Genomic DNA, 24,892 nt, shown 5'->3' with positions numbered 1-24,892 from the left:
GCGGGGGAGAGTGCTGGACGCAGACAGGGAGAGGAGCGAGGCGACGAGGCGGACGAGGGCCGGGCGATGGCGACGCAAACTCGCCCTCGCCCTCTCGTGCAAAGCTGCCGAGATGAGCACGCGTCTGACTATGTCGCCGACTGAGTCCTCTGTCCACCACCTCCAGCAAGCGAGAGCAGAGGGAGCGACTCGGGCGGTCAAAGTGGATCGCGTCGACTCGCGGCTCTCGCTCTCGCTTCGTCCGCTCGCTCTCGCCTGTACACCTGCTGTGCACGCCCACCATGGTCAACATGGACCTCGACGCTGCACCGCCATCCTCGGCAGCCGCCCTCGCAGGCCCTGGTCCGTCCCACCCTCTCCTCCTCCTCGTCCTCCTCCTGCCTCGCTCATCTCGCTCACCCTCTTGTACCCTGCGCAACAGCCCTCGATGACCTCTTCAAGGACGACAAGCTTGCCGCCATGCTCCCGCAGCTCGACAACGCCACCGAGGAGAGCATGGGCGACCTCAGCAACCCTATGGTCATGCGCACCTACTACAGCCGCCTCCTCCCCTGGAAGGCCATGTTCCTGTGGCTCAACCAGTCGCACGGTGCGTCCTCTTCCTCTCTGCCCACTTGTCGGACCGCGCACGCTCACCCTCGCCCTCCGCACCCGCAGCCCCGACCCGCCAGTTCACCCACCGCGAGTTTGCCTTCACCCTCCAGAATGAGGCCTACCTCCGCTACCAGTCGTTCGCCACCGCCGACGACCTCAAGCGCGAGGTCCTGCGCCTCAACCCGAGCCGCTTCGAGATCGGGCCCATGTACTCTGGCCGGGTCCGTCCCTGCCGTCCTCTCTCTTCCTCCCTCTCAGGACGCGCTGACCCATGTGCCCCTCCCCGACGACAGCCAAAGGACCGCAAGGCGCTCATGAAGAGTGCCTTTCGTCCCTTGACCCGCGAGCTCGTGTTCGACATCGACATGACCGACTGCGAGTCGTCCCTCGTCTCGCTCTCGCTCCCCCTCGTCGAGCGGCCCTGACCGGTCTCGCATCCACAGACGACTCGATCCGGACGTGCTGCAAGGACAAGAAGATGTGCAAACGGTGCTGGCGCTTCATCACGGTCGCCGTCAAGGTCCTCGACGAGATCCTGCGCAGTGCGTCTCCTTCTCTCTCTGCACCCACTCTCGCCTCGCCGCGCCCGACGAGCCTGACTCTACCTTCCTCCGCAGCCGACTTTGGCTTTGTCCACATCCTGTGGGTCTACTCGGGTCGTCGCGGCATCCACGCCTGGATCAGCGACTCGGCGGCGCTCAACCTCACCGACGAGCAGCGCAGCGCCATCGTGCGCTACATCGACATCGTCAAGGGCTACACGGCCATGGACAAGCGCCTGACGACCATCAAGCCGATGCACCCGAGCATCAAGTGCGTCGCCTCCCTGTTCTCTCCTCTTCCTCCCCCAGGGAGGGAGGGGCGCGTGACGAGCTCAGTCGCAGCGCCTAACGTCGAACGTGCCCACACAGGCGCGCGTACGACAACTCGCTCAAGTCGGCGTTCTCGAGCGTCGTCCTCGGCGACCAGGACGTGTTCCGCACCGACCCGCAGCAGTGGGAGAACGTCCTCTCGATGCTGCCCGACAAGGGTGCGTCGAGCCTCTCGGCATCATCTTTTGTGCGCGTTCCGCAGCGCACAACTCATGCTTGCGCCTGGACTTGTCCGCAGAGAACGCCGCGTCGCTGCTCAAGCAGTTCTCGACCGGGTCCGACTCGTCATCCATCGAGCGCTGGAAGGACGTCGTCAAGATCCCGGCATCGGCCCCTTCCGCCAACGCCCTCACCAAGTCCCGAGTACGTCGCCCGTCCTCCCCGCAGCGTCGTTTTCGTTCTCCTCGTCGTCGTCGAGGCGGGACTGAGCGAGTGCACTGACCCTCTCCTCGCGAACCCGCAGATCAAGGACAAGCACCAGGAGGCCATCACCGACCTCATCATCCAGTACACGTACCCTCGCATCGATACCGAGGTGTCGCGCAAGCTCAACCACTTGCTCAAGGCGCCCTTCTGCATCCACCCGGGCACCGGTCCGTCCCTCCCTCTCTCGCCGCCCTGTCCCTCGCCCTCGCCCTCGTCGTCGGTCGCCAAGTCACAGCCATTGACCCCCTCTCTCCCTGTATCGCAGGCAAGGTCTGTGTCCCGCTCCTCGCGTCGCAGATCGACGCGTTCGACCCGGACACGGTCCCGACGGTCGGCAAGCTCCTCCTCGAGCTCGAGCAGCTGTCGCGCCGGGGCGACCTGCAGGCCGACTGGGGCAAGACGAGCCTCAAGCCGTACGTCGAGCTGTTTGAGCGGCACGCAGAGGGCGTCGCGAGGGAGAGGGCGAGGGAGGTCAAGGGTGCGCTCCTTCTTTTCTCTCGTTCTCTCAGTGCCCGTCTCGGTCCACAGGCCTCTCTCATCTTCTGCATGACGGAACTGACGCTCTCGTCGATCGCCCGCAGCCGAGAAGGCGCAGTCGATGGAGTTCTAGCCGTCGTCGTTCGCCCGTCTCTTTCCCCTCGTCGTTCGCTCTCTCTTTCTCTCTCTCTTTCTCTATCTCCTGTCGTTCCTCGTCGTGTACCTCGCATAGTTGCAGTCTCTGTTTCTGTACAATACAAGGCCCGTTGCGCACTCTAGAGCGACGCCCGCTGCCCGCTCGCCGCCTTCTTCGCCGCCTCGATCTCGGCCTTGGCCTCCTCGCGCAGGACTGCGAGCGGGCACGACAGAGTCAGTGAGAGTCTGTGAGAGAGAATGAGAGAGAAGCAGGGCTCACTTCGTCGCAGGAGCTTGCCCGAGGGAGACTTGGGCACCGAGTCGACGAGCTTGATGCCTCTGCGCACGGTCCTCGAGGTCAGGGCACGCTCGCACCGAAAGCGCACGAGGGAGAAAGAGGGACGCACCCCTTGAGCTGCTTGTAGTGCGCGACCTTGTTCTTCATCCACGACTGGATCGTCGCCGACGGGTCCGACTCGGCCTTGCCCTTGCTCGAGAGAACGACTGCGAGCGCTTTTGTTGTCAGTCCTGGCCTCGAGAAGAGGGGCGAGGAGAGGACGCGCCGTATGCTCGAGGGTACTCGGTCTGCTGGTCGTCGTTCCACACACCGATGACGGCGCAGTCGGCGACGAACGGGCACTCGAGGAGGACCGCCTCGAGCTCGGCGGGCGGCACTTGGAAGCCCTTGACCTTGATCAACTCCTTCAGGCGGTCGGTGATGTAGAAGAGGCCTGTGCGCGTGCGGGAGGATAGTGAGTGCGCGTACTTGAGGGAGGACGAGGACGAGGAGGGAAAGGAGAGACGCACCCTTCTCGTCGACGCGAGCGATGTCGCCCGTCTTGAGCCACGTCGTGCCCTGCGCGTCCTTGACGAGCGTCTCGGCCGTCGCCTCGGGTCGATTGAGGTAGCCAAGCATGATGTTCGGGCCTGCGAGCAGCATCTCGCCGACCTCGCCCTGCTTGACGTCCTTGTTCGTCTCGGGGTCGACGATCCGGCCGCGCATCATGGGCAGGAGCGGGCCGATCGAGCCACGCTTCGGGATGATGCCCATGTGCGTCGTCGGCGAGCTCTCGGTGAGGCCGTACTGCGAGGGACGAGAGCGCGAGTCAGGTTTCGGGTTTGGGAAGGTCGACGAGGAAAACGACGAGGCGGTGTCCTCAAGAGGACGCTCCCGCCCGCACCTCGCGGCGAGGAAGACGTAAAAAGAAAGAGGCGACTCACGGCCTGAAGGACCGTCGCCTTTGGCAACCTCGTCGCCAGCTCCTGCTCGAGCTCGGGTCCGAGCGGCGCCGCGCCCGAGATGATGATGCGCAGGCTCGACATGTCGAACTTGTCGACGATCGGGTCGCGAGCGAGTTGGAGGGCGATAGGCGGGACGAGCATGAGGAAGGTCCCGCGGTACCGCTGGACGAGGGAGCAGAGCGCCTGGATCTCGAACTTGGGCATGACGACGACGGGATTGCCCCACAGGACGGGCCAGTGCACGAGCTGTGTGACGCAACTCGTCAGTTACCGAGGTAGGTGAGGGAGCGGCCCGAGCGAGACGCACCTTGGTCAAGCCGTAGATGTCTGCGAGCGCGAACGAGAGGAATCGTCAGGGTCCTGCTCGGCAACGACACACTCTTCGCTCGTCGCGCTCTTCGATGAGAGAGAGATGGACGCACGGTTAAGAGGAAGGACCGCAAGCTGGACGTCGTCCTCGTACGTCTTGACCGGGGCGAGGATCGAGAGGACCGACTGCGCGTGCGCGAACCGAGGATCAGGTCAGATCTCCTTATCGTTGCAGGCTCCTCAGGAGGACTGTTGGACGTACCGTCATGTTGTAGGCGCTCGTGCGCACGCCCTTGGCCTTGCCGCTCGTCCCGCTCGAGTAACCGAGGTAGGCGACCGTGTTTTTCGGGTCGTGCACCTTGACCGGCTGCATCTCCTTGTCCGCGAGCAGGTAGTCGAGCGTCTTGTGCTGCTTCGAGGCCGGGCCGGCCTCGTCAGAGCGGACGGCGAGGATGATGCGGCGCTGCTGCTCCGAGGTGGACCAGCCGAGCTGCTTGGTCGCGGCGAGGACCGTCTTGAGAACTTGCGGGTGGGCGAGAACCTGTCGCCCGGCATCGCACGAGTTAGTTCTCGAGGCCCGCTAAGGAAGAGGGACAAGGAGAACAAGAGAGGGCGCAGGAGCGACGCACCAGCTTAGCGCTCGAATCCTCGAGTTGGTGGGCGAGCTCACTCGGCGTGTACGACGCGTTGGCGCCCGAGAAGACGATGCCGGCGCATTGGCTGGCGAGGACGAGCATGTGGTAGTAGAGCGAGTTGGGCGACACGACGCACAGGACGTCGCCTTGCGAGAGCGAGGCCGTGGTGCGCAGGCCCTCGGCGAGACGTTGGGCGTGCGAGCGCAGTTCTCCTCGGCTGTAGCGACGCGCAAGAGGTCAGTAGACGCTCTGCAAGAGCCGAGACGGTGCCCGAGAGGGTGCGCAACGCGAGACGACCTGCATCCCTCCCTCGCGCGGTTCTCGTCGAGGCGAGCGGGACGCACCTGAGCTTGCGGCCCGTCGGTCCGTCAATGACGGCGTCCTTGGTGTCGCTCGCGCCCGTCGGGTTGGCCCACACTGTCGCGGCGGGCGAGGGGAGGGTCAGCTCGAGAGACCGGGTGGAGGTGGGGAAAAGAGCCGGGCGCACCTTTGTCCCACACGGAGCACTCGGGCAGGTCGACAGGAGGGTGCGGCGACTCGTAGATCATGGCGGCAGCGGTGGCGGGTGAGGAGGAAGTCGAAGAACGAGAGGCCGTCGAGCGCGAAGCGAGGAAGGCGAAGAGAGTGGAGAAGGGCCGGCTCGCGCGGCTCGGACAAAGAGGTGCACTGCATCCGAGCGTCGTCCACCAGCTAACCAGCAGTACAACAAGTGCGTCTACAGCAACGGGGCTCCATAACTATGGCGGGCGAGCAGGGAAAGGGGAGGGGGAGGCAAGGGGTATCTGCGGCGACGCTCACGCCGCTCGCTGCGGCACAGGGTACGCCGAGAACGAGCCCTGACCTTGCGCCTGCGTCGGCGCCGGCTGCTGCTTGGCCTGCTGCTGAGGCGCGAACAGCGGCGTCGAGGTCGGCGTCGGCTGCTGCTTGAGCGGAGGAAGGACGGGCGGCGCCGGACTGCTCCCGCCCGAGTTGCCGCCCGACGCTGCGGCCGCCGCTCGTGCCCGGATCGTCTGCTCGTGGCGGTTGCGGTCGAAGGGAGGGATGGTCGGGATGGCCATGAAGGCGGGCGGGTTGCTGCGCGCGGCGGCGGCGGCGGCGGCGACCGATGCCGGAGATGCCGCGGCCGCACCGACGCCGGTCGTCGCCGGCGCTTTGCTCGTCGACGACGCGACCGAGCTGACGCTCGCGGGACCCTTCGGCGAGCGCGTGTTCATGTGCTCGTCGAGCGTGAAGCGCGCCTTGGCCGCCGCGCTCGCGTGCGTCGGCGTCGTGCGCCCGCCGGTCGGGTCGCCGTCCTGCCCGGCAGCGCTCGACACGGCCGGCGTGTACCCGTTCTGGCGGTGCGCGGCGATGGCATCGAGCGACTCGTGGCTGCGGGGCGGACCGAGCGAGCCGCCGGCGCTCAAGGTGCGCCGTCGCCGCTCGTCGTCGAACCCGCCGTGGCGCGACTGGTGCTGCTGCTGCTGCTGCTGCTGCTGCTGCCACGCCTCGATCTCGGCGTACGTCTGCGGGTAGTGGCCGCTGCCGTGCGCGCGCGACGCCGCCGGGTAGCCCGGCTGCCCGCCGCCGAGCTCGGCCGGGAAGCCCTGCGCGAGTCGAGGGTTGGACGGCGGCCGCGGCGGGCCCGACTCGACGCGTTGATGCTGGGGCAGCGGTGGCAGCGAGCTGAAGGCGGTCGGGAAGCCCTGGTGCTGGTGCTGGTGCTGCATGGCGTGAGGCGCGCCGTCGTAGCCGCCGCCGTACGGGTAGCCGCGCGAGTCGCCGTAGGTCGGGCCGCCGAGCCCGCTCGCGTGGGCGTAGACGGCGTCGTACGGGAAGAGAGGATGCCGCATCGGCTCGCGAAGCTGTCGAGGGAGAGGAAGGTCAGGTCCCGCCGAGGAGCGAGTGTGGGGCCGAGGGAAAGTAGGGACGCACGCCCATGCGCTCCAGGTCGCCGTACATCGCCTCATCGTCCAGTCCTCGCACGCTCGCGTCGACACGGACGTCTGGATGCCGCAGGGACCACGCGATCTCGTTGTCGTCGAGCGGGTCGGCGTCGAAGCCGACTCGGCGGCGGTGGTGGAGCGGGACGACGGGTGGCGGTCGAGGGGCGAGCATGCTGGCGAGCGAGTCTGCAGGTGAGGCGAGTCAGTACGAGGCGCGCGCACGAGAAGCAGGGCGAGGGGGAGAAGGAGCGGGACGCACCGTCTTTCGGACGTTCGAGCGCGCGCTTCTCCCGCTCAAGTCGCCGGCGCTTCGAGTTGGCCTCGTCGAGCATGCGGGTACGCTCGCGTGCGCGATCGTCTTGCCAGCTGTTCCAGTTGGCGTGCTCGCGGTCGGTGAACTGGACGCCGTACGCGTTCTCGAGGCCGTCGAGCCACAGGCGGGCGAGCTCGAGCTTGCGGTTGCGGCGGAGCTCGATGAGCTGCGTGAGGTGGACGAGCTCGGGGTGGGCGCCCGTCTCGATGGCGAGGCGCTCCTTCTCGACGTCGGCGAGGCGCTCGAGGTAGAGCAGGTCGCGCAGGCGCGCGAACGAGATCTCGATCTTGGTCAGGGCCTCCATCGCCTCGGCGCGCTTGCGCATGAAGGCGTCGTCCGACGTGTCTGCGGCGGCGGGAGAGGGATCAGGGTCAGTCTGGGTGCGGCAGGAGAATCGAGGGGATGGCGATGAGGGGACGCACCCTCCTCCTCCTCGCCCTCAACTGCCTCGTCCTCCTCGCCGTCCTCGACATGCGCCGGCGCCGCCTTCTCCTTGCCCTTGCCCTTCTTGCCGCCCTTCTTTCCGACCGCGCCCTTCTTGGCGCTCGGCGGCGGCACCGGCCGCTGCTCCTCCTCGACCTCCTCGACGACGGCGTCGGTGCGGTCCTCGTCCAGGCCGTCGGCGCGCGTGAGCTGCGAGTCGCTCGGCTCGACGCCGTCCATCGGCGCCGACGCGTCGTCAGGTGCTGCGGCCGAGGCGGCTCCCGAGGCGGACGCCGCTGCTGCGTCGGCGGCGACGTCGGCTTCTGCTTCGGCGAGCTCGGCGAGCTGGTTGGCGACGGCGTCGGGAGCAGTCTCGAGCTCGACGAGGCCCGAAGGTGCGGGAAGAGCGGGGAGGGACGAGAAGGCGCTGTTCGAGGGGGAGGTGCCGTTGCCGAGGTGCTTGGGCGCGTGGGTGGACGACTCGCTCTGCAAGGCCGCTCGAGTCAGTAGAGGCACCGACGTGGAGGAGGAGAGAGGGAATGAGGACGCACCGAGGTCGACCTGCGCATCGTCTCACCCGCCGCCTTGACCGCCGCCTTGCCCTTGCTCTTGCCCTTGCCCTTGCCCCGCGCCTTTGCCGCTGACGGCCGGGCAGACGACGTCGTGCTCGCGCCCGCCGCCGCCGCAGCGAGCGCCTCGACCGCGCTCGCCTCCACCTCGAGCTCCTTGACCGCCGCCTCGTCGCCGACCTGCGCCGGTCCCGCCGCCCCGCCCTCGCCGGCTGCCGCCAGCCCGTTCTCGACGAGCGGCGCGTCCTCCATCTCGGCGTCCGCCTCGACCTTGTCCTCGCCCGCTGACGACCCGACCGTCGACAACGGGCTCTCGCTCCTCGCCGCCGCCGACGGCTTGCCCGCGAGCGCTCGAGGGCGGCCGCGCGCGCCGAGCCCGCGAGGTCGACCGCCGCCACGCGGTCGAGGCGCCGACTTCTTGCCCTTGGGCGAGGCAGACAGGGTGGGCGCGTCGTCGTCGTCGTCGTCGGCGTCGGACGCCGATGCCGCAGCGGGGACGGAGCTGAGCTTCGGCGCCGGTCGAGACGGCTGCGGCTCGACGTCGTCGTCGTCTTCGAGCTCGGAGAGCGAGTCGGCGCTCGAGGCGGCCGCTGCGTCGGCGGTGGCGGTGGCGGCGACGGCGGGCGCAGGTCGAGGCGCCGCTGGAGGTGCGCCGACGGTCGAGGCCGAGCTCGAGGCGATGCTGCCGCCCTCGACTGGACGTGCACGCTTGGCCGAAGATGGTGGCGAGGCGGTTTTGGCGGTGGCGGCGGCGCCCTTGTGGTTTGAGGCGGCGGGCGACAGCTCGTCGCCGCTGGCCGAGAGCGAGCCGACGCGCTTTCGTGCGGGTCGGCTCAACTCGTCGCCGGCGCCGTCCTCGTCCCCGTCGCCGAGCGCGATCGGGCGCGGGCGCTTGTTGCCGCGGGGCGTGCGCTGGACCGGCTCGTCCTCGTCGTCCTCCTCCTGCTCGTCGTCGCCGAGCTCGCTCGCCGCGCCGCCAGCCGCCTCCTCCGTCTGGTCATCGTCCTCCTCGACCGTGTCGAGCGCCGAGGGCTCGACCTCGCTGTCGCTCTGCTCGGTGAGGCTCGAGTCGCTCTCGGCCCCACCGCCGGCGCCGGCGCCGGCTCGTGGCTCTGGCCCGTGGAGGGAGCGCGAGCGGGACCGCCTGCGGGTGGGCACTGGCGAGGACGAGAGTTGAAGGTCGTCGGGTTCAGAGTTGGGCAAGGGCTCGGTGGTGGCCCCGGGGGACGAGAGCGAGTCGGGTTCCGAGAGGGGAGAATCCATGACGAGGCGAGGTTGGCGGAGGAAAGGTGGAGGAAGTCTGTGAAGGGGGACAAGGGGTACGAGGGCAAGTAGTTAGCTCGTGCTCCTGCTCGCAGGTCGCGACGAGCGCGAGGAGAGGGCGACGCACGGTGGATGAATGCTCGCTCAGAGCGGCGGCGGCGAGGCTGGCGCGAGGTCGAGATGACGAGCGTGCGGGACGAGGTGGGCTCGGCAGGCCGTGTCGAGCCTTTTCGAGGCGAGGTGCGCGGCGTACGAGCTCGCTGGTGGATGCGACGAGCGCTGGCGCAGGTCGGCGGGCGGCGGAGCGAGTTGGAGCTGTTGGCGCAGAGGTCGACAGGGCTCGGCGCGCGGCGAGAGCTGGTGCAGGGTCTGCGCAGAGCCGATGGGGAAAGTAGTGTCAGTCGCACGCCGTTCTCAGCTTGCCAGGACAGCTGCAGGTGGCTGCTGGGTGCCGTGATCTTGCACGGCCCGACGAGGCAGCTGCTCACTCGCCGTCTGAGCGAGTGCCGCGAGCTCAGATGCGGCCGTAGAGCACGCCTGATTCCCACGATGCCGCGACCCTGCTGCCCCACCGCGTGCACGAAGAGGAAGAGGAGCTCACCGAGAGGAGGAGGGGGAGGAGAGCTCGCCCCGAGCTATCGACGCTGCGGCTCTGTTGCGGTACAGGCGCGGCCGAGATGGTGCGTGAGCGGATGCTGCTGGCGCTGGGCGACAGTCGGTGCTCCTGGGTGCGGTGGTCGCGGAGGGGAGCCGCGGGCAGGTGGGCGGCCGTCGACTTCGCGCGAGCGGCTCCACCTGAGCCGGACCAGCTGCTCACTCGCGCTCGCTCTCGACGCACAAGCTCAGGTTCTCGCTCAAAGACTAGCACTGCATGTCACCGACACCCTCGGCTCACGACGACTTGCGCCCGTCCCTGGCACCCGCTGGCCCCGGACCCAACCCGAGCTGCCGCTCGTCCCGCTCGCACCCTCCGCTCTCGACCACCCACGGCGCACCCTGTCCGCCGCCGCCGTACGGCATGCCGTACCCAAAGCCCGGAGGAGGAGGAGGTGCTGCGCCGTAGCCGCCGTAGTGCTGCGGCGCCGACGACGAGGCGGCGGAACGCGAGGCGGCCGACGCTCGAGACGCGAGCAGCGACAGCGCCGCCGTCGACGCGTACACGGTCAGGGCGAGCGACATGAGGATGAAGAACTGTGGGCACGTGAGCGGCGTCGGTCAGGGCCGCGGGCTGAGGAGTGAGGCGAGAAAGGCGGGCTCACCATGGTCTTGAAGCTGACGACCTCGAAGAAGCTGTTGACGAGGTCGGCGATCGTCTCGACGATGATGCGCGCCTTGCCGTGCACGACGACCTCGCGCTGCATGCACTCCTCCCACTCGTTGCAGCTCTGCTCGAGCGCCGGGAACCTCGTCGCCGCCTGGCACCCGTTCTCCATGAACTTCTTGGCGCACTCGATGTTGTCGCGCCGCAGGTCGAGCGTGGCGGCAGCGAACCGGGCGTCGATGTCGCCCTTGAGCGTGAACAGGAACAGGGCGAGGAGCGACAGGACCATGACGGCGAGGATGGCGAGCGAGCCGAACTGGAGGTACCTGCGGGGCGACGAGCCATGGTCAGAAAGGCCACAATGGGCGAGAGAGAGGCGGACGCACCCGAGTAGGACGTAAGGCGTGCTCTTGCGCATCCACCGCTCTGGCTGCTGCCCCTCGGGCGAGCCGTAGCCGCCGACGGCGTGGCCCGCCGCGCCGTGGTGGTGGTGCACCTGGAAGCTGAACTGCGTGTCGCCCTTGCGCCTCCCAGCCGTGGTCTGAAGCACGCCGAGGAACCCTCCATCGCCGTCGTGCTCGTGCCCGTGCCGCTCGACCTCGTCGTCGCTCGCGCCCGAGTCGTCCACGCTGCGGCGGCGCGCGCCCCTCCCGCCCTTGCGCCTGCGCGCTCCCGACTCACCGAGCACGGCGACGGGTAGATGCATCTCCTTGTCGGCAGGCACGCCGTCCTCGTCGGCATCGGCCGCCGCCATCGACACGTCGCCCTCGCCCTCGTCGTCCTGGAGGCCGAACGCCTCTTTGGGCTTGAACGCCTCGACGTCGAACGCCGGCTCGTGCGGCGCCTCGCTGAGGGACGGAGGTGCGGGTGGGGCGAAGCGGAAGGTGTCGCTGGCGGGGGCAGTGGCCGAGGGAGGGAACGAGACGGCGGGGCGAGGGGGCGTGTCGACGTCCATCGCCTCGTAGTGCGCTCCTGCAGTACGCGTGCGAGATCACATCAGGATCGATCCGAGAGTATGCCAGAGAGAGTAGACGCACGCTTCCTCGCGGGCTCGTCCTCCTCGCCTGGTGCGGCAGTCGCGAACGGCGATGCCGGGAACTGGCGCGGCCGCTCCCACTCGTACTGCATCGGCGCTTCGGCCGAGCGGTTCGAGGAGGGTGTCGATGGGCCTCCTTGCGAGGGAGGGGCCGGAAAGCGCCGCATGGTCGAGCGGGCTGGACGAACGCGGGGTTGAGTGAGGTGAGGAGGAGGTGGAAAGAGGTGGCGCTGTGGGCGGTCGGGAGCGACACGGCGGTGGGTGGACCTTGTTCTCGAGTCTCTGTGCAGCACTGCCAAGCTGTCGAGGGGCTGCGGCGGGTGGCAGAGGTCGAGGGAGGAGCGACCCCATCTCGCGCTCGCGTCGCTCGCCTTCTCTCGCTTCACCCGCCCCTCGAGCTGTGCATGCTCCGCACCAAGTTGGTCGTACCTACGCGCGCAAACATGCTTGCAGCCGCGACTATGCTCGCCGCCGCCATCCTCGCGCGAGTCGGCTCGAATCCTCCTGCGGGCTCGTTGCGAGGCGCACTTGCCGGCCTGCAGCTTGTCGCTGGATAGCGGTCGTACGACAGGCTGTCTCGGGTGTCCTCTGAGTCGCAGGCGAGCGTCCCTCGACGCTTGTCGAGCCGGCCCTGCTCTCGCTTTACGCTTTCTGAGCTTCTTTGCTTGGCGACGCAGTCGTCGGTGCACCGCTTCGCAGCGCCGTGTCTGCGAGGCAGCAGTCGAGGCGGCTCGGCGGCTGTGCGCCACGGCCCTGGAGAGATCGCGGTATGGCGAGCGTCCAGGCGCAGGAAGGCGGCCGACCCGGTTGGCCGCCACGCACGCGACGCATCGAGGTGCGCTCGTCTGGCCTTCTCGCAGGCGCACTTGTCTCTTCTGGTGCTCATCTCCTCCAGCAGCACGCGGGTAGCTCGCTCGCCGCCCGTCGGCCTCGTCGAGTCGACCTCGCCCACTTTGCCCTCGCCGAACTTCCTGCGCCCTCGGTGCGCTCGAGGCCGACCGTCGCAGCAATCGCAGCCTGTCGAGAGCCGGGACTGGGGGCGGCGCGGCGCGAGCAGTGAGCGAGCGAGAGTAACTCTTGCTCGAGAAAGTGGCGCCGGCCGCACGTTCCCTCGCACCTGCGTCGCGCTCGTTTCTGTCGCATGAAGGGCTCGACTCGAGGCCGAGAGATTGCTACTCGACAGGTCTGTGTAGCAGCCGAGGCGATCCAGTTGCAGGACAGAGAGAGAGAGTTGCCGCACGGCCGCTTTCGACTTGAGAAGGCCGACGCTCGGACCTTTCCGCAGCCGCTTTGTCGTGTGCTCTGCCCACCGAGCGCGCCGGTCTCTCGTCCTGTCGATGGAGCCGTCGTTGAGCAGGAGAAAGACCAGAAGGGGGAGAGCTGAGGACGACCAACGCTTTCCTTCCGACCTTCTCAACTCGAGTTGCCAGCTGCGAGGCCTCCAGCACGGCGGCCCGGGCGCGCCCGAGGGCGACGAAGTGACCGTGCCGTCGCGCTCAATAGACCTGTCGAGCTCTCGTGCTCAGAGAGAGAAGAGGGGAAGCTGGCGTCGAGAGAGTCTGGCTTTCGCGGACGGACCGTCGCCCTGGTCGGCCGCTCTGCTTCAGTCGGCGGGCGCGACGTCTTGCAACGTCAAAAGGCGTCGCTCTGCAGCAAAGGAAGCCATCAGCAGGGTACGGCGAGGCAAGGGAGCTGGCCTTCAAGGATGCCACCTCTGGACGGACGGACCGTCGCCGGACCGACCGCGGACTTTCCGGTCGACCTTCTACGGGTCGTAGGCGGCAAAAGAGGACACCACAGGGTATCGGGGGACCGCTACGGGGCAAAAGAAGAGGTACGACAGGGATTTGAACCCTGGAGCCCGAGGGGCAGTGGCAGACAACAGAGGCAAGCTCTCGTAGTAAACCGCCGGAATAACCACTATCCGACCGTACCGAATTGACTATCCGTCCATTTCTGAAGCGAGGCCGGGTAGCAAGCGGACACACCCCGTACAAGCGTTTGCGGGGTCCGTGCGTCGTTCGTAGCTCTCGCAGCGTCTTCTCGTACGTGTGCGACCAGACCTCGGTCGAAAGCGGCGCACTTTGTCGTGCTAGGCGTGTTTGAGGGTTACCGGCGAAGCTGGACCACGTAACGCTCTGCGCGCCGACCAGGACTCCTCCTTTCGAGCTGCGAGCACCGCAACCCTCTCCCGACCTCGAGTCGCTCGTGCTCTCCTGCTCCCGCACGGCACCTATGTAGCCATTGCGGTAGACAGGTCACTGCTAGAAGGGCCGCGGCAGGCAAAACACGCTTGTCACCTCCGCTGCGAGAGCGGGTCTGTGCGTCGCGTCGTCCGTGGCTCAGGGTGAGAGCTGTTCTAGCTCCTTGCAGTGCCCCGAGTTCTCGCTCGAGTGGCTCGACTCGAGCTCAGTACAGTGCTCGACAGGTCTGCTTACGACTGAGAGAAAAAGAGTAGCAATTGAGAGACGTCCGTTTCTGCAACTCGAGGTCGCTCCTTTCCCAGCCTCGACAACCTCGTCCAGGGGCAAGCGAGGCTGATGCTCGGGAGCTTCGTTCGAGCCCGGCTGTACGCTCACGACGATCCTCGACGTGGAAGACCTCGACCGTCGCCCGCCTGCTCGTCTTCTCTCGCGCGCGCGCTCGAACCCCTCCTCCTCTTGCGCGAGCGCCATTCCTCGACCTCGACCTCGAGCGACCTGCTTGTCTGCAGACCCTGCTCGCAGGCTCTCGCTCTCGAGTGCCTCTCGCGGCCGCTCGAACGGCTGGTCGGCGACTTTCCTCGCGCTTCTTGCGCTGCAAAGCTCTCGCTGAAGACGGGAGCTGCGACGAGCACGGTATGCTCATTGCAGAGGTCTGCGCACGCTCGCAAAGTAGTTGACGAGCTGGCCGATGCCGCCGACCTCGCCGAGGCCGAGCAGTCGCCACTTGCCCGTGAGCGGGTCGTAAGGGCATCCCCTCGTCTCGAACCCGACCCAGCCCTTCTCGGCGAAGAAGTCGGCGAGCTCCTGCGGCTTGATGTACTTGTGGTAGGTGTGGGTGCCCGGTGTGACGAGGCGGAGGACGTCCTCGGCGAGCGTGATGGTGAGGAGGCGAGCGAGAGGGGTGCGCGAGATGGTCGAGAGGAGGAGGTGTCCGCCGGGCTGCAGGCGGCGCACGAGCGTCAGTGAGAAACAAGTAGACGGCGCGAGAGAGAGGGCGAGAGTGTGCGCACCTTGGTGAGCTGCATGAGGCACTCGAGGAAGCCTCGCGGGTCCTCGACGTGCTCGACGACCTCCATCGCGCACACGACGTCAAACTGCTTGCCCTCGCGCACCAGGTCCTCGGCGGCACAATGCCGGTACTCGAGCGTGTTGCGCGGCGACGAAGTGGAGCGAGAGGAGCGAGAGGGGATGGGCGAATTGAGGACGTGGAGGGACGGGTCGAGAGCGGCGTGGGTCTGGGCCATCTTGATGTTCTGGCCGGCTGCGTCGATGGCTGTCGTGTCGGCGCCGAGGCGAGTGAGGGACTGCGTGCGAGGGTAGGGTCAGCTCGGCGGGCGAGGAGGAGGGAGGGGAAGGAGAAGCGGGCGGGCGCACCTCGGCAAAGATGCCGCCGCCACAGCCGACATCGAGGACCTGGCGACCGTCGAGCCACTGTGCGCCGTCAAGCTCGTCGACCCGGAGGAGCTCGTCGCGGAGGAAGTCGATGCGGGCCGGGTTCATGCGGTGCAGGAGGCCGAACTCGCCGGTCGGGTCCCACCAGTTGGCGGCGAGGGCCGAGAAATGGTCGATCTCGGCCTGCGAGATGGTGTTGGTGCTGCTCGAGCCGGCTAGGGAGGTTGCGGTCGAGGTGGGTGCGAGTCGCTGATGAGCTGACGAGGAGAAGGAGGCGGAGGTCGAGACGACCGGCGCGCGCGCTCGAGGCCGCGGGAGCGCTGCTGCTGGCAAGCTGCAGTGCTTGTGTGCTGTCCTGGCTGCTGATCGGAGCATGGCGAGGCTGGTGTGTGCAGCAATCTCCCCGCTTCGTCGCCTCGCCGCTTTCGTCGCTCGACCGACCGCCTCGACGCGGGCCGACGCCGGTCGAGCGCGTGCACGCCTTCGTCGATGGATCAGGGAGACTCGGGGTGCGCTTGCGACACGGTGCCCGGGCTTTGCGGCAAGCACACAACGGTGCGCCTTCGTCCTCTCCTTCTCCTCATTCCGACCCTCTCCACCTCTTGCCATGCACTCGTTGCCTTCGCGCGAGCCCCCGATCGTGCAACAATGTACTGACATGATCCTCCCGCAGGTGGAGCGGTCGCGTACGACGGTCGGGCGGGCGTGTCGGGCGGCGCAGGACGGCTCTCGACCTCGAGCGGGCACGTTCAGCTCCTGGTCCGTCCCGCTTGCTCCTCTGCGCCATGCCACTACCTGCACCTCGGTCTGTGCTCCTCGATGTGTGCCGCGTTGACCCTCTTGGTCTCGCACAGCAGGTCGTGTGCGCCCGCGACGGCAGCTCCTCCTTCTCGGCTCTCCAACCTTCCCCCTCGCACCTTTCCCGTCCTCCCTGATGGCGTCAGTCGTCGCCGACCTGCTTCCTGTATGGCCTGGCGGGTCATGGAGCGACCAAGCCGCCCGCCACGGTGCTGTCGCTCGCCCCGGCGGCCGCACGAGCCAAGCTGCTGAGGCCGGGTCTGACGAGGCTGCGCCCGCCTACTCGTGCTTCTGAGCAGCGGGCGCACCTCGATGAGCCGCTCGCATAGCTGCGCTCGCGTCTCTGCCACCGAGAAGGGGATCCTGCGCACCCTCTCTCGAACGGAACGCTGTCTCTCGATTCAGACGATTCGGGCGCTTCAGCTTGCGGTAGATCGGACGAGTATGTCTCTGCGGTGCAATCGAGCGCGTTTCCCTAGTCAGCGTTTCGCCTACAGTGCGAGATGCTCCTCCGGTCGCCTCCAGGCTCGAGTTCGAGAGAGAGAGAGAGATTCGGTCGAGCCGGGCGCGAGAGAGAGTCTCGGCGCACGTCCTCGCCTGCGCTCGTTCGAGTATCGAGCACGTGCAGAAAGAAGCGAGGAGAAGCGGCGAGGACGCCATGGCCCGACGAGGTACAAGGCAGAGTTCAGCGAGACGGTGAGCGACTCGGGAAGAGCGCGAGGAAAGTCGCCGACCAGCCGTTCGAGCGGCCGCGAGAGGCACTCGAGAGCGAGAGCCTGCGAGCAGGGTCTGCAGACAAGCAGGTCGCTCGAGGTCGAGGTCGAGGAATGGCGCTCGCGCAAGAGGAGGAGGGGTTCGAGCGCGCGCGCGAGAGAAGACGAGCAGGCGGGCGACGGTCGAGGTCTTCCACGTCGAGGATCGTCGTGAGCGTACAGCCGGGCTCGAACGAAGCTCCCGAGCATCAGCCTCGCTTGCCCCTGGACGAGGTTGTCGAGGCTGGGAAAGGAGCGACCTCGAGTTGCAGAAACGGACGTCTCTCAATTGCTACTCTTTTTCTCTCAGTCGTAAGCAGACCTGTCGAGCACTGTACTGAGCTCGAGTCGAGCCACTCGAGCGAGAACTCGGGGCACTGCAAGGAGCTAGAACAGCTCTCACCCTGAGCCACGGACGACGCGACGCACAGACCCGCTCTCGCAGCGGAGGTGACAAGCGTGTTTTGCCTGCCGCGGCCCTTCTAGCAGTGACCTGTCTACCGCAATGGCTACATAGGTGCCGTGCGGGAGCAGGAGAGCACGAGCGACTCGAGGTCGGGAGAGGGTTGCGGTGCTCGCAGCTCGAAAGGAGGAGTCCTGGTCGGCGCGCAGAGCGTTACGTGGTCCAGCTTCGCCGGTAACCCTCAAACACGCCTAGCACGACAAAGTGCGCCGCTTTCGACCGAGGTCTGGTCGCACACGTACGAGAAGACGCTGCGAGAGCTACGAACGACGCACGGACCCCGCAAACGCTTGTACGGGGTGTGTCCGCTTGCTACCCGGCCTCGCTTCAGAAATGGACGGATAGTCAATTCGGTACGGTCGGATAGTGGTTATTCCGGCGGTTTACTACGAGAGCTTGCCTCTGTTGTCTGCCACTGCCCCTCGGGCTCCAGGGTTCAAATCCCTGTCGTACCTCTTCTTTTGCCCCGTAGCGGTCCCCCGATACCCTGTGGTGTCCTCTTTTGCCGCCTACGACCCGTAGAAGGTCGACCGGAAAGTCCGCGGTCGGTCCGGCGACGGTCCGTCCGTCCAGAGGTGGCATCCTTGAAGGCCAGCTCCCTTGCCTCGCCGTACCCTGCTGATGGCTTCCTTTGCTGCAGAGCGACGCCTTTTGACGTTGCAAGACGTCGCGCCCGCCGACTGAAGCAGAGCGGCCGACCAGGGCGACGGTCCGTCCGCGAAAGCCAGACTCTCTCGACGCCAGCTTCCCCTCTTCTCTCTCTGAGCACGAGAGCTCGACAGGTCTATTGAGCGCGACGGCACGGTCACTTCGTCGCCCTCGGGCGCGCCCGGGCCGCCGTGCTGGAGGCCTCGCAGCTGGCAACTCGAGTTGAGAAGGTCGGAAGGAAAGCGTTGGTCGTCCTCAGCTCTCCCCCTTCTGGTGTTTCTCCTGCCCAACGACGTTTCTATCGATGGATCGAAACACTGGCGCACTCGGCAGGCAGAGCGCACTATGAACGCAGCTGCAACAAAGGTCCGAGCGGGCCTTCTCAAGTCGAAAGCGGCCGAGCGCAGCTCTCTGTCTCTCTCTCCTGCCACTGGATCGCGTCGGCTGCGGCACAGACCTGTTCAGTAGCACTCTCTCCGCCTCGAGTCGAGGACCTCATGCGACAGGAACGAGCACAACGCCGGTGCGAAGGGAATGTGCGGCCCGCGCCACTTTCTCGAGCCAGCGATTCCCTCGCTCGCTCGCTGCACGCCCAACGTCGCCCTCAGTCCCGGCTCTCGACAGGCTGCGACTGCCTGCGACGACCTGCCCGCCCTGCACGCGTGGAAAGGTAGATCTGGTAGACATGCAGAAGTTGCAAATGCCGGGCTGTCACGGAAAGGGCTCGACGGCGCGAGAAAGAGGGGATGCTATTACGAGGAGGGGGAGTAGGGAGCAACAAGAGACAGATACGTGTACGAGTGAGGAGAGGAAAGGGCGCGTGCGCCGTCTACTTGATGCGCCAGCTGAGAACAAAGCCGAAGAAGCACAAGGCCTGCGGGCGAGTCGAGCGCTCGTGAGTGTCTGACCTCGTCAAGGGAGGCGAGAGAGGATGAGGCCGACGCACGGCAATGAGGTGGAAGCCTGCGGAAGGGTGGGCATTGGCCGGGTCGGCGATCGAGGCGGCAAAGACGGATCCTCCGAGAAGCGGACCTGCCGGGGAACGAGAAGGTCAGGAGGCCCAGTCTGAGCCGGGCAAAGAGAGTCTGGACGCACCGATGAAGCGCGCGAGCGAGATGCACGACTGGGCGAGACCGTTGGCGAGCGGGACGAGCTCCGGCGGCGTCATGACGTTGATGAGGACCATCTGCGAGGGTTCGAGGGCTGTCAGGCGCACATCTCGGCGAGGACGAGCGCGAAGGAGGCCGACGCACTACCGCAGTATAGGCGCACGCGTTGGCGAGGTAGCGGATGGCCGACAGGACGATCATTCCGAGCATGACGAGGCCGACCTTGTCGCCGTCGCCGACGAGGCCGCGCAGCTCAGGAAAGAGGAGGTACACCTGCGGGACGCTCGAGGGTCAGTGCTGTATCGCAGAGAGAGGACAGGGAGGAACGCACCGGCACGTAGAGGATCAAGCCGAGGCGGAACCTGAAGGAGGGGGCCGTCAGGACAGTCCTCCAGGGCGAGAGGAAGCGGACAGGGACGCACATCGAGAGGTGGCTCAGCGAGCCGTTGGGCGGGCCGACGGCGCTGTAGAAGCGGAATTGCCAGATGAGGGAGAAGAAGAACATGGTGGCGACGAGGGCGGCGTAGTGGTCGGCCGACAGTCCGAGGCCGCCGCTCGCGATGGGCGTGACGAGGAAGGACGTGAACATCTGGTCGCACGCCGTGCCGTGCATGCCGACGCACAGGTACTGGGCGATCATGGCGAGCGGCAGCTGCCACACGACCGAGTTGGCGCCCGAGCCGACGTCGCCCGCAGCAGCGCTCGGGCCGCCGCCGACACCGGCGCCGCCATAGTCGATGACGGTCGAGGCGTCGTCGTCTGACGCGCCGTGCTCGATGATGCTCGCCGCCCTCGTCTCGGGGATGGCGGCCATGGGCGAGAACCGCGACTCGTCCGGCGTCGTCGGCGCCGAGAGCTGCTGCTGATGCTGCGCGACGAGCTGACCCGCCGCCGACGCGATCGTCTCGGGCGCGAGGCCCGAGTTGTCGTAGATCGACATGGGCCGGGCCGAGGACGAGGTCGAGACGCGACGCTGGCGGGACGGGTTGGTCGCGTGCGAGACGATGCGGTCCCGGGTCGGCGACAGGAGGGTGCCGCGCCTAGGCGCACGTGGCTGCTGCTGCGGCGCGAGCGAGTGCGACGGCGAGCCGGGGCGGGCGAAAGGAGGCACGGGCGCCTGCGCCGCCTGCCGCGCCGCCTCGCCTCGCAGGTCGTCCATCGACGGCGGCGCCGTGCCGAACCCGACGCCCTCGTACTCCGAGTTGGCGCCGTCGTGGTCGACGCCCTCGATGCGCGACTCCTCGTCGTCGTCGCGCTCAAAGACGGACCCGTCGTACTCGACCGCGTGGAAGTCGTCATCGGCGGCCGCCTTGGCGAGGAAGACGTCGCTGAGCGAGAAGACGGCCTGGTTCTGCGCGAGCAGGAGCCGCTCGGCGAACGAGTGCGGCACCTCGCTGTCGGCGTCGTACCGGCTCGTCGTCGCCATCGAGGTCGAGCGGAACCCTCGCCGGCGCATCGACGGGATGCGCAGGCCCGAGTCGCGCTCAAAGTTGACCTGGCTCGCTCGCCGGCTGCTCGCGTAGCCGTAGGCCGACCCTTGGTGGCGAGAGGGCTCGCGGCCTCGGCCTGCGTCGTCGGTGATTTCGGGCGACTCGGCGGGGGAAGGGAGAGGAGGGACGTCGGCCGAGGAAGGGTGGAGCGACACTGCGCCCGAGCTGTGCGCGAGGTGGATAGGGGGACGACGTGGCAGTCGAGCGAGGAGGGACGAGGTGCGGGCGAGGAACCAGTCCTTGATGCGGGCGAGGGTGCCGGCTGCGACCTCGACGTCCTTCTCGGTCGGGAGGTGGATGCCGCCCTCGCGCTGCCCGCCGTCGCGGTTCAGGCCGAGCGAGATGACGCCGCCAAAGAGCGTGACCGAGCCGGCGACCATGCACGGCAGGAGGTACGGGTACTCGGCGAACAGGTGCGAGTCGCCAAAGTAGCGCGGGTACTTCTCGACCGGGTGCTCGAGGGTGCCGCCGAGGACCGAGCCGACGATGCCGCCCATGCCCCACAAGAGACCGAGGATCTGTTTGGGAGACACGGTCAGTACACTGATGAGAGGAGAGGAGGGAGCACGAGGGGAGCTCACGGTGTAGGCGGTCGACCGATTCGACTCGTCCGTGACGTCTTGCACGGCACTCCTGGCGACGCCGACGGCGCCGTTGAACAAGCCCATCGCGAGACGAGTGCAGATGGCCGTGCCGAGGTTCCTCGACGTGCCGAACGCCATGACGGTCAGGCCGTTGCCGAGGAGCGACGCGCACAGGACGGCGCGCCGGCCGTGCTTGTCGGCGACCGAGACCCAGATCATGGCGGTGAGGAACTGCGACAGGAAGAAGACGGCCGCGACGACGCCGGTCCACAGGCTGACGGCCGACTCGCCGCCGCCGTTCTCGCCGACGCCAAAGCTCTCGACCATGCTGCGAGGAAGAAGCGGTGGGCGTTAGTCCTGCTCGTCGAGGCTCTGTGCGCCCGATGAATCATAGAGAGGGAGGGGAAGGGAGGAGGAAGGAGGAGGAGGACGCACAAGAAGAGGAACGGCGAGCACACGGACGCCGAGAGGAACTCGCCGAGCATGCAGATGCTGAGGACGAAGATCGGGATCTTGGGCAGCGGCGTGACGACGATGGGACCGGCATCGCCCGGGAACGCGCCGTCTCCTGCACCGCCGCCGCCGTCGCCGCCTCTCGCGCTCGGCGAGTAGGTCGGCGACAGCATGCCGGGCTCCTTGGACGGCGACAGGAACGCGCTCGCGCCCGTCGAGCGGCGCGACCTCGGCCCTGCACCTCCTCCTGCCGCTCCTGCGCTCGCCGAGAGCATGCGTCGCTGCGCCGCCGCACTCGGGAGCCGTCGCCTCCAGCCTTTGCCGCCGAGCGCGCCTCCCGCTCCCGGCGACAGCTCGTCGTCGTCCTCCTCGTCGCTCGCTCCTGTTCGACGGTACGCCGCCGACTCGCCGACGTGCGAGCCAGGCGGGAGCGCGATGTGCGAGGGCGCGTCGGGTCGTCGAAGGGTCGGCGGGTTGGGCACCATGTCGTGCTGGTCGTCGTCGTCGTTGGACCGCGACAGGATGCTGCCGAGGATACCGCCGCGCGAGCTCTTGTCGCGCCCCGAGCGCGCCTGGGCGGCGCGGCGCTTGAACGAGAGCGGGCCGGAGGAAGCGGACGGCGGCGAGTGGGGGGACGAGGAGAGGGGGGCGAGGGAGGCGTCTTGGGGGTCGGTGGCGGTGTCGGGGGCGGGACCGAGTGGACCTGGCTCGGTCAGGACCGAGCGTGCGACGGGCGTCGACATGCTGCCGTCGAAGGACGCGCCGTTGCTCGCAGGGGACGATGAGCGGGCTCGACGCCTGCTCGTGAGACGGCGTGCGGGTGCGCTGCTGCTTGCTGTAGCTGCAGAGCTGGTGCGCGCACTCGATCGCAGCAGGCGATCTGGGCGAGGCACAGCGAGTGACGAGCAAGAGCCTCGAGGCGAACCAGACGACCAGCCTCGGCACCGACCACAGCCACTCTCTCTCTCGCCGCTCGGTTGCGAAGCAGCAGGATGTGTTGCAGGTGCGAGTAGAAGGACAACAAAAAGGAAGGCGAGAGTCTCTGTGAGGATAGGGAGAGCTGCAACGACCCGCTCACTGCAACTCCTTGGGCCACTCGCGCCGCATCCTCCACTCGCCCTTGTCGCTGAATCGCGGGTTGGGCACGTAGCTCAGCCCATCGTCGCCGCGAGGCTTCGCCGAGATGGGCACTGCGAGGCGAGGAGGGTGAGTCAGTGTCGCTCGACCGAGCGAGGGCTGCCCGACGGCGGCGCCGACGGACGAGAGAGGGAGGAACGGGCGACGCACAGAACCACCCGAGCTTGTGCATCCCCATGACCATCTCCCAGTTGGCGCGCTTGGACCCGAGCCACCACAGGTTGCCCTCGGTCGCGATGTTCCCCCACTGCTTGTCCCACTCGCGCCGGTTGGCCCTCTTTGCCCTGCGCGCACACGGTGTTCGTCAGTGTCAAGAGTACGAGAATGAGACGGACGAGAGAGAGAGAGGACGCACCTGAACTGCCAGAAGCCGTAGTGCTGGTTGAGCGCCGCCCGCTCGCGCTGCTTGGTGCGGTTCATGCCGATCTCCTCGATCGTCGTCATGTTGCGCAGGACGAGGCGAGTGTGTGCGGCAAAGAGGGCGAACGTGAAGAGCCAGAAGAGGAACGCGAGCGCGATGATGGCGACCTGCTGCCCGTCGACGCCCGGGTACGGCCGGCCGGTCGAGGGCGAGAAGGTGCCGAGCGGGAGGGTTTGCGCGATGACGAGCGTGAGCCACACAAAGAGGGTGTAAGTTGACGAGTACTGGAGGAAGTTGTAGACTGTGGCGGGCGGTGCGGGCGACGGGGAACGAGTCAGAGGACGCAAAGGCGGGGGCTCGCGAGACGAGGGACGAGGGACGGGCTCACAGTACTTGTAGTTGTGCGCGCCGACGCAGGTGCCGACCCAAGGGCAGTGATGGTCCATCTCTGCAGGCGAGCGAGGGCGTCAGGTCGAGGAACCTCGACAGAAAAAGAAGAAGAGGCTCGAACGCACTGAGGACGACGGCCGCACAGTGCCTGCACCGGTGGCTGCGGTACGGCCGGACGAGGCCCTCTCGCGCGTCGTACCGGTACTGCTCGGTCAAGACGGGCGCGTTGCGCGGGATGCGCTCGACGGGCAAACGCTTGGGCGGCTCGTAGTCGTCGGGCGGCTCGGGAAAGGCGAGGTACGAGGGCGCGCCGGACGAGCGAGAGGGTCGAGGTAGAGCGCCGTCGGGCGAAGATTCGGGACGGGTAGGGGTGCGGGCGCGGAGGTGCGCCTTGGGCGGGGAGGCGAGGGCCGAGCGGTCCGAGGACGGGCCGAGCGTCGTGGAGGCGGTCGACTGGCAGCGGTCACGCTCGTCCTGGTCGAGAGGCGGCACGGCGGCGTTGAGGGAGGGCGGCCGTGTGCCCTGGAGGATGGCCGACGCGATGTCGGGCCCGAGCGCCGCCGTGCCGCCGTCCTCCTGGGCGAGCCGGTCCTCCTCGTCGGCGGCGCTCGGCGCGAGCGAGCGCCGCCTGCGCTCGCGCATCTCAATCGTGTCCGTCTCGGTCCCCTCCTGCACGCTCTCGCGCTCGTCCATGCCCGCCGCACTGTCCCCCTCAACCGACTCGCGCCGCCCTCGCCGAGCGTGGTGGAAGGTGCGGTCCTCCGACTGCTGCTGCTCGAACGGCTGACCGGCGACGACGTCGATGTAGCGCTCTTCGGCTTGAGGCGGGCCGGTCTTGGGGACAAACTGCAAGGGCGCGAGGCGTGTCAGCCGGCGAGTCCGGCGAGAGGAACGAAAGAGGCGGACGGACATCTCGCGCGTAACCCGGCTGGGTGTAGACGGCGACGACGTAGGACCAGACGAACATGACAAAGAGGAAGTGGTAGATGACGAGATAGGCGACTGGGCGCAAGGGCAAGGTCAGAGCTGCCGAGGAGAGGAAAGAGGGAGGAGGTGGGAGGTGGACGTACGACCTTGAGCCCTCGCCCCGAGGCGCGAGTCGTCCATGCGGACCATCGGGATGCACAGGCGGACGACGTAGACGTAGTACGAGTAGGCAAAGACGGCGGCGACGATGCCGACGGCGAACTGCGACCAGGGGCGAGGACAAGAGTCAGGTGGGCTCGGCGGGTGGTGGGAGGAAGGGGGAGCGCACCTTGCGGACGAACCAGCTGTCGGGTCCCTGCTTGTCGAGCTGCTTTACGCGCTGGATCTCCATGTGCTCGCGGAAGCCCTTTATGCGCATGCGCTCCCTGTTGCGGCGGGCGTCGGGGTTGCCCTCGTTCTCGAGCTGGCAGTCGAGCATGGTCGGCAGGCGGCGAGGCTCTGCCTGCGTGTTGTGCTCTAGCTGGCGAGGGTGGGCGAGCTGCTCTGGGCGTGCGAGGGCGAGGCGGAGCCGTCGAGTGGGCGGCGAGCCGAGCGAGGAGGGGTGGGAGGGGGAGAGGGCGAGATGCGCCGGGGCTGGCTCGAGGCCGTATATGCCGCTCAGCGAGAGCAGTGGCAAGGCGTGCCCGAGGTGAGCGGCTTCGGCG

General features: G+C 67.6%; 6 protein-coding genes and 2 non-coding genes across 8 annotated transcripts; 2 read left to right on the top strand and 6 right to left on the bottom strand.

Moving 5' to 3' along the window:
* Nucleotides 1-495: 495 nt before the first annotated feature.
* On the top strand, nucleotides 496-2,502 carry RHOBADRAFT_31751 (uncharacterized protein; the record flags this gene model as incomplete). The annotated part of the gene is made up of 10 exons (XM_018412991.1): nucleotides 496-589; nucleotides 658-815; nucleotides 888-969; nucleotides 1,038-1,136; nucleotides 1,212-1,407; nucleotides 1,506-1,624; nucleotides 1,705-1,829; nucleotides 1,930-2,059; nucleotides 2,158-2,370; nucleotides 2,474-2,502. The coding sequence occupies 10 exons, from the start codon at nucleotides 496-498 to the stop codon at nucleotides 2,500-2,502; spliced, it is 1,245 nt and encodes a 414-aa protein (XP_018271542.1).
* On the bottom strand, nucleotides 2,301-5,238 carry RHOBADRAFT_53464 (uncharacterized protein; the record flags this gene model as incomplete). The annotated part of the gene is made up of 13 exons (XM_018416847.1): nucleotides 2,301-2,370; nucleotides 2,474-2,718; nucleotides 2,785-2,843; nucleotides 2,912-3,008; nucleotides 3,068-3,235; nucleotides 3,312-3,588; nucleotides 3,726-3,992; nucleotides 4,054-4,073; nucleotides 4,169-4,241; nucleotides 4,318-4,596; nucleotides 4,685-4,907; nucleotides 5,035-5,107; nucleotides 5,178-5,238. The coding sequence occupies 12 exons, from the start codon at nucleotides 5,236-5,238 to the stop codon at nucleotides 2,645-2,647; spliced, it is 1,671 nt and encodes a 556-aa protein (XP_018271541.1). The 3' UTR covers nucleotides 2,301-2,370; nucleotides 2,474-2,644.
* A 246-nt stretch (nucleotides 5,239-5,484) lies between these two features.
* RHOBADRAFT_53463 (uncharacterized protein) lies at nucleotides 5,485-11,572 on the bottom strand (the record flags this gene model as incomplete). Its single annotated transcript, XM_018416846.1, has 10 exons — nucleotides 5,485-6,534; nucleotides 6,605-6,788; nucleotides 6,875-7,273; nucleotides 7,351-7,837; nucleotides 7,903-9,220; nucleotides 9,437-9,552; nucleotides 10,168-10,374; nucleotides 10,443-10,770; nucleotides 10,831-11,416; nucleotides 11,482-11,572. The coding sequence occupies 10 exons, from the start codon at nucleotides 11,570-11,572 to the stop codon at nucleotides 6,093-6,095; spliced, it is 4,158 nt and encodes a 1,385-aa protein (XP_018271540.1). The 3' UTR covers nucleotides 5,485-6,092.
* Nucleotides 11,573-13,312: 1,740 nt separating this feature from the next.
* Nucleotides 13,313-13,415, bottom strand: RHOBADRAFT_t49. The gene has a single exon. It is a non-coding gene; the product is annotated as a tRNA-Ser (tRNA).
* An 883-nt stretch (nucleotides 13,416-14,298) lies between these two features.
* On the bottom strand, nucleotides 14,299-16,059 carry RHOBADRAFT_48451 (uncharacterized protein; the record flags this gene model as incomplete). Its single annotated transcript, XM_018415140.1, has 4 exons — nucleotides 14,299-14,623; nucleotides 14,695-14,988; nucleotides 15,059-15,291; nucleotides 16,032-16,059. The coding sequence occupies 4 exons, from the start codon at nucleotides 16,057-16,059 to the stop codon at nucleotides 14,324-14,326; spliced, it is 855 nt and encodes a 284-aa protein (XP_018271539.1). The 3' UTR covers nucleotides 14,299-14,323.
* A 1,382-nt stretch (nucleotides 16,060-17,441) lies between these two features.
* Nucleotides 17,442-17,544, top strand: RHOBADRAFT_t50. Its single transcript has one exon. It is a non-coding gene; the product is annotated as a tRNA-Ser (tRNA).
* An 866-nt stretch (nucleotides 17,545-18,410) lies between these two features.
* RHOBADRAFT_53461 (uncharacterized protein) lies at nucleotides 18,411-22,116 on the bottom strand (the record flags this gene model as incomplete). Its single annotated transcript, XM_018416845.1, has 8 exons — nucleotides 18,411-18,611; nucleotides 18,684-18,769; nucleotides 18,833-18,923; nucleotides 18,991-19,119; nucleotides 19,178-19,208; nucleotides 19,269-20,854; nucleotides 20,918-21,248; nucleotides 21,356-22,116. 8 exons carry the CDS (start codon nucleotides 22,114-22,116, stop codon nucleotides 18,567-18,569), a joined length of 3,060 nt encoding a protein of 1,019 aa, XP_018271538.1. The 3' UTR covers nucleotides 18,411-18,566.
* Nucleotides 22,117-22,350: 234 nt separating this feature from the next.
* On the bottom strand, nucleotides 22,351-24,666 carry RHOBADRAFT_53460 (uncharacterized protein; the record flags this gene model as incomplete). Its single annotated transcript, XM_018416844.1, has 8 exons — nucleotides 22,351-22,563; nucleotides 22,661-22,794; nucleotides 22,866-23,172; nucleotides 23,260-23,319; nucleotides 23,387-24,107; nucleotides 24,172-24,263; nucleotides 24,332-24,449; nucleotides 24,517-24,666. The coding sequence occupies 8 exons, from the start codon at nucleotides 24,664-24,666 to the stop codon at nucleotides 22,448-22,450; spliced, it is 1,698 nt and encodes a 565-aa protein (XP_018271537.1). The 3' UTR covers nucleotides 22,351-22,447.
* Nucleotides 24,667-24,892: the final 226 nt, after the last annotated feature.

This window comes from Rhodotorula graminis (genome assembly GCF_001329695.1).
Source record: "Rhodotorula graminis WP1 unplaced genomic scaffold RHOBAscaffold_6, whole genome shotgun sequence".
In the NCBI taxonomy this organism is placed as follows: domain Eukaryota; kingdom Fungi; phylum Basidiomycota; class Microbotryomycetes; order Sporidiobolales; family Sporidiobolaceae; genus Rhodotorula; species Rhodotorula graminis.
Note: the sequence above shows the minus strand (reverse complement) of the source record. Positions and strands in the feature narration are given on the sequence as shown.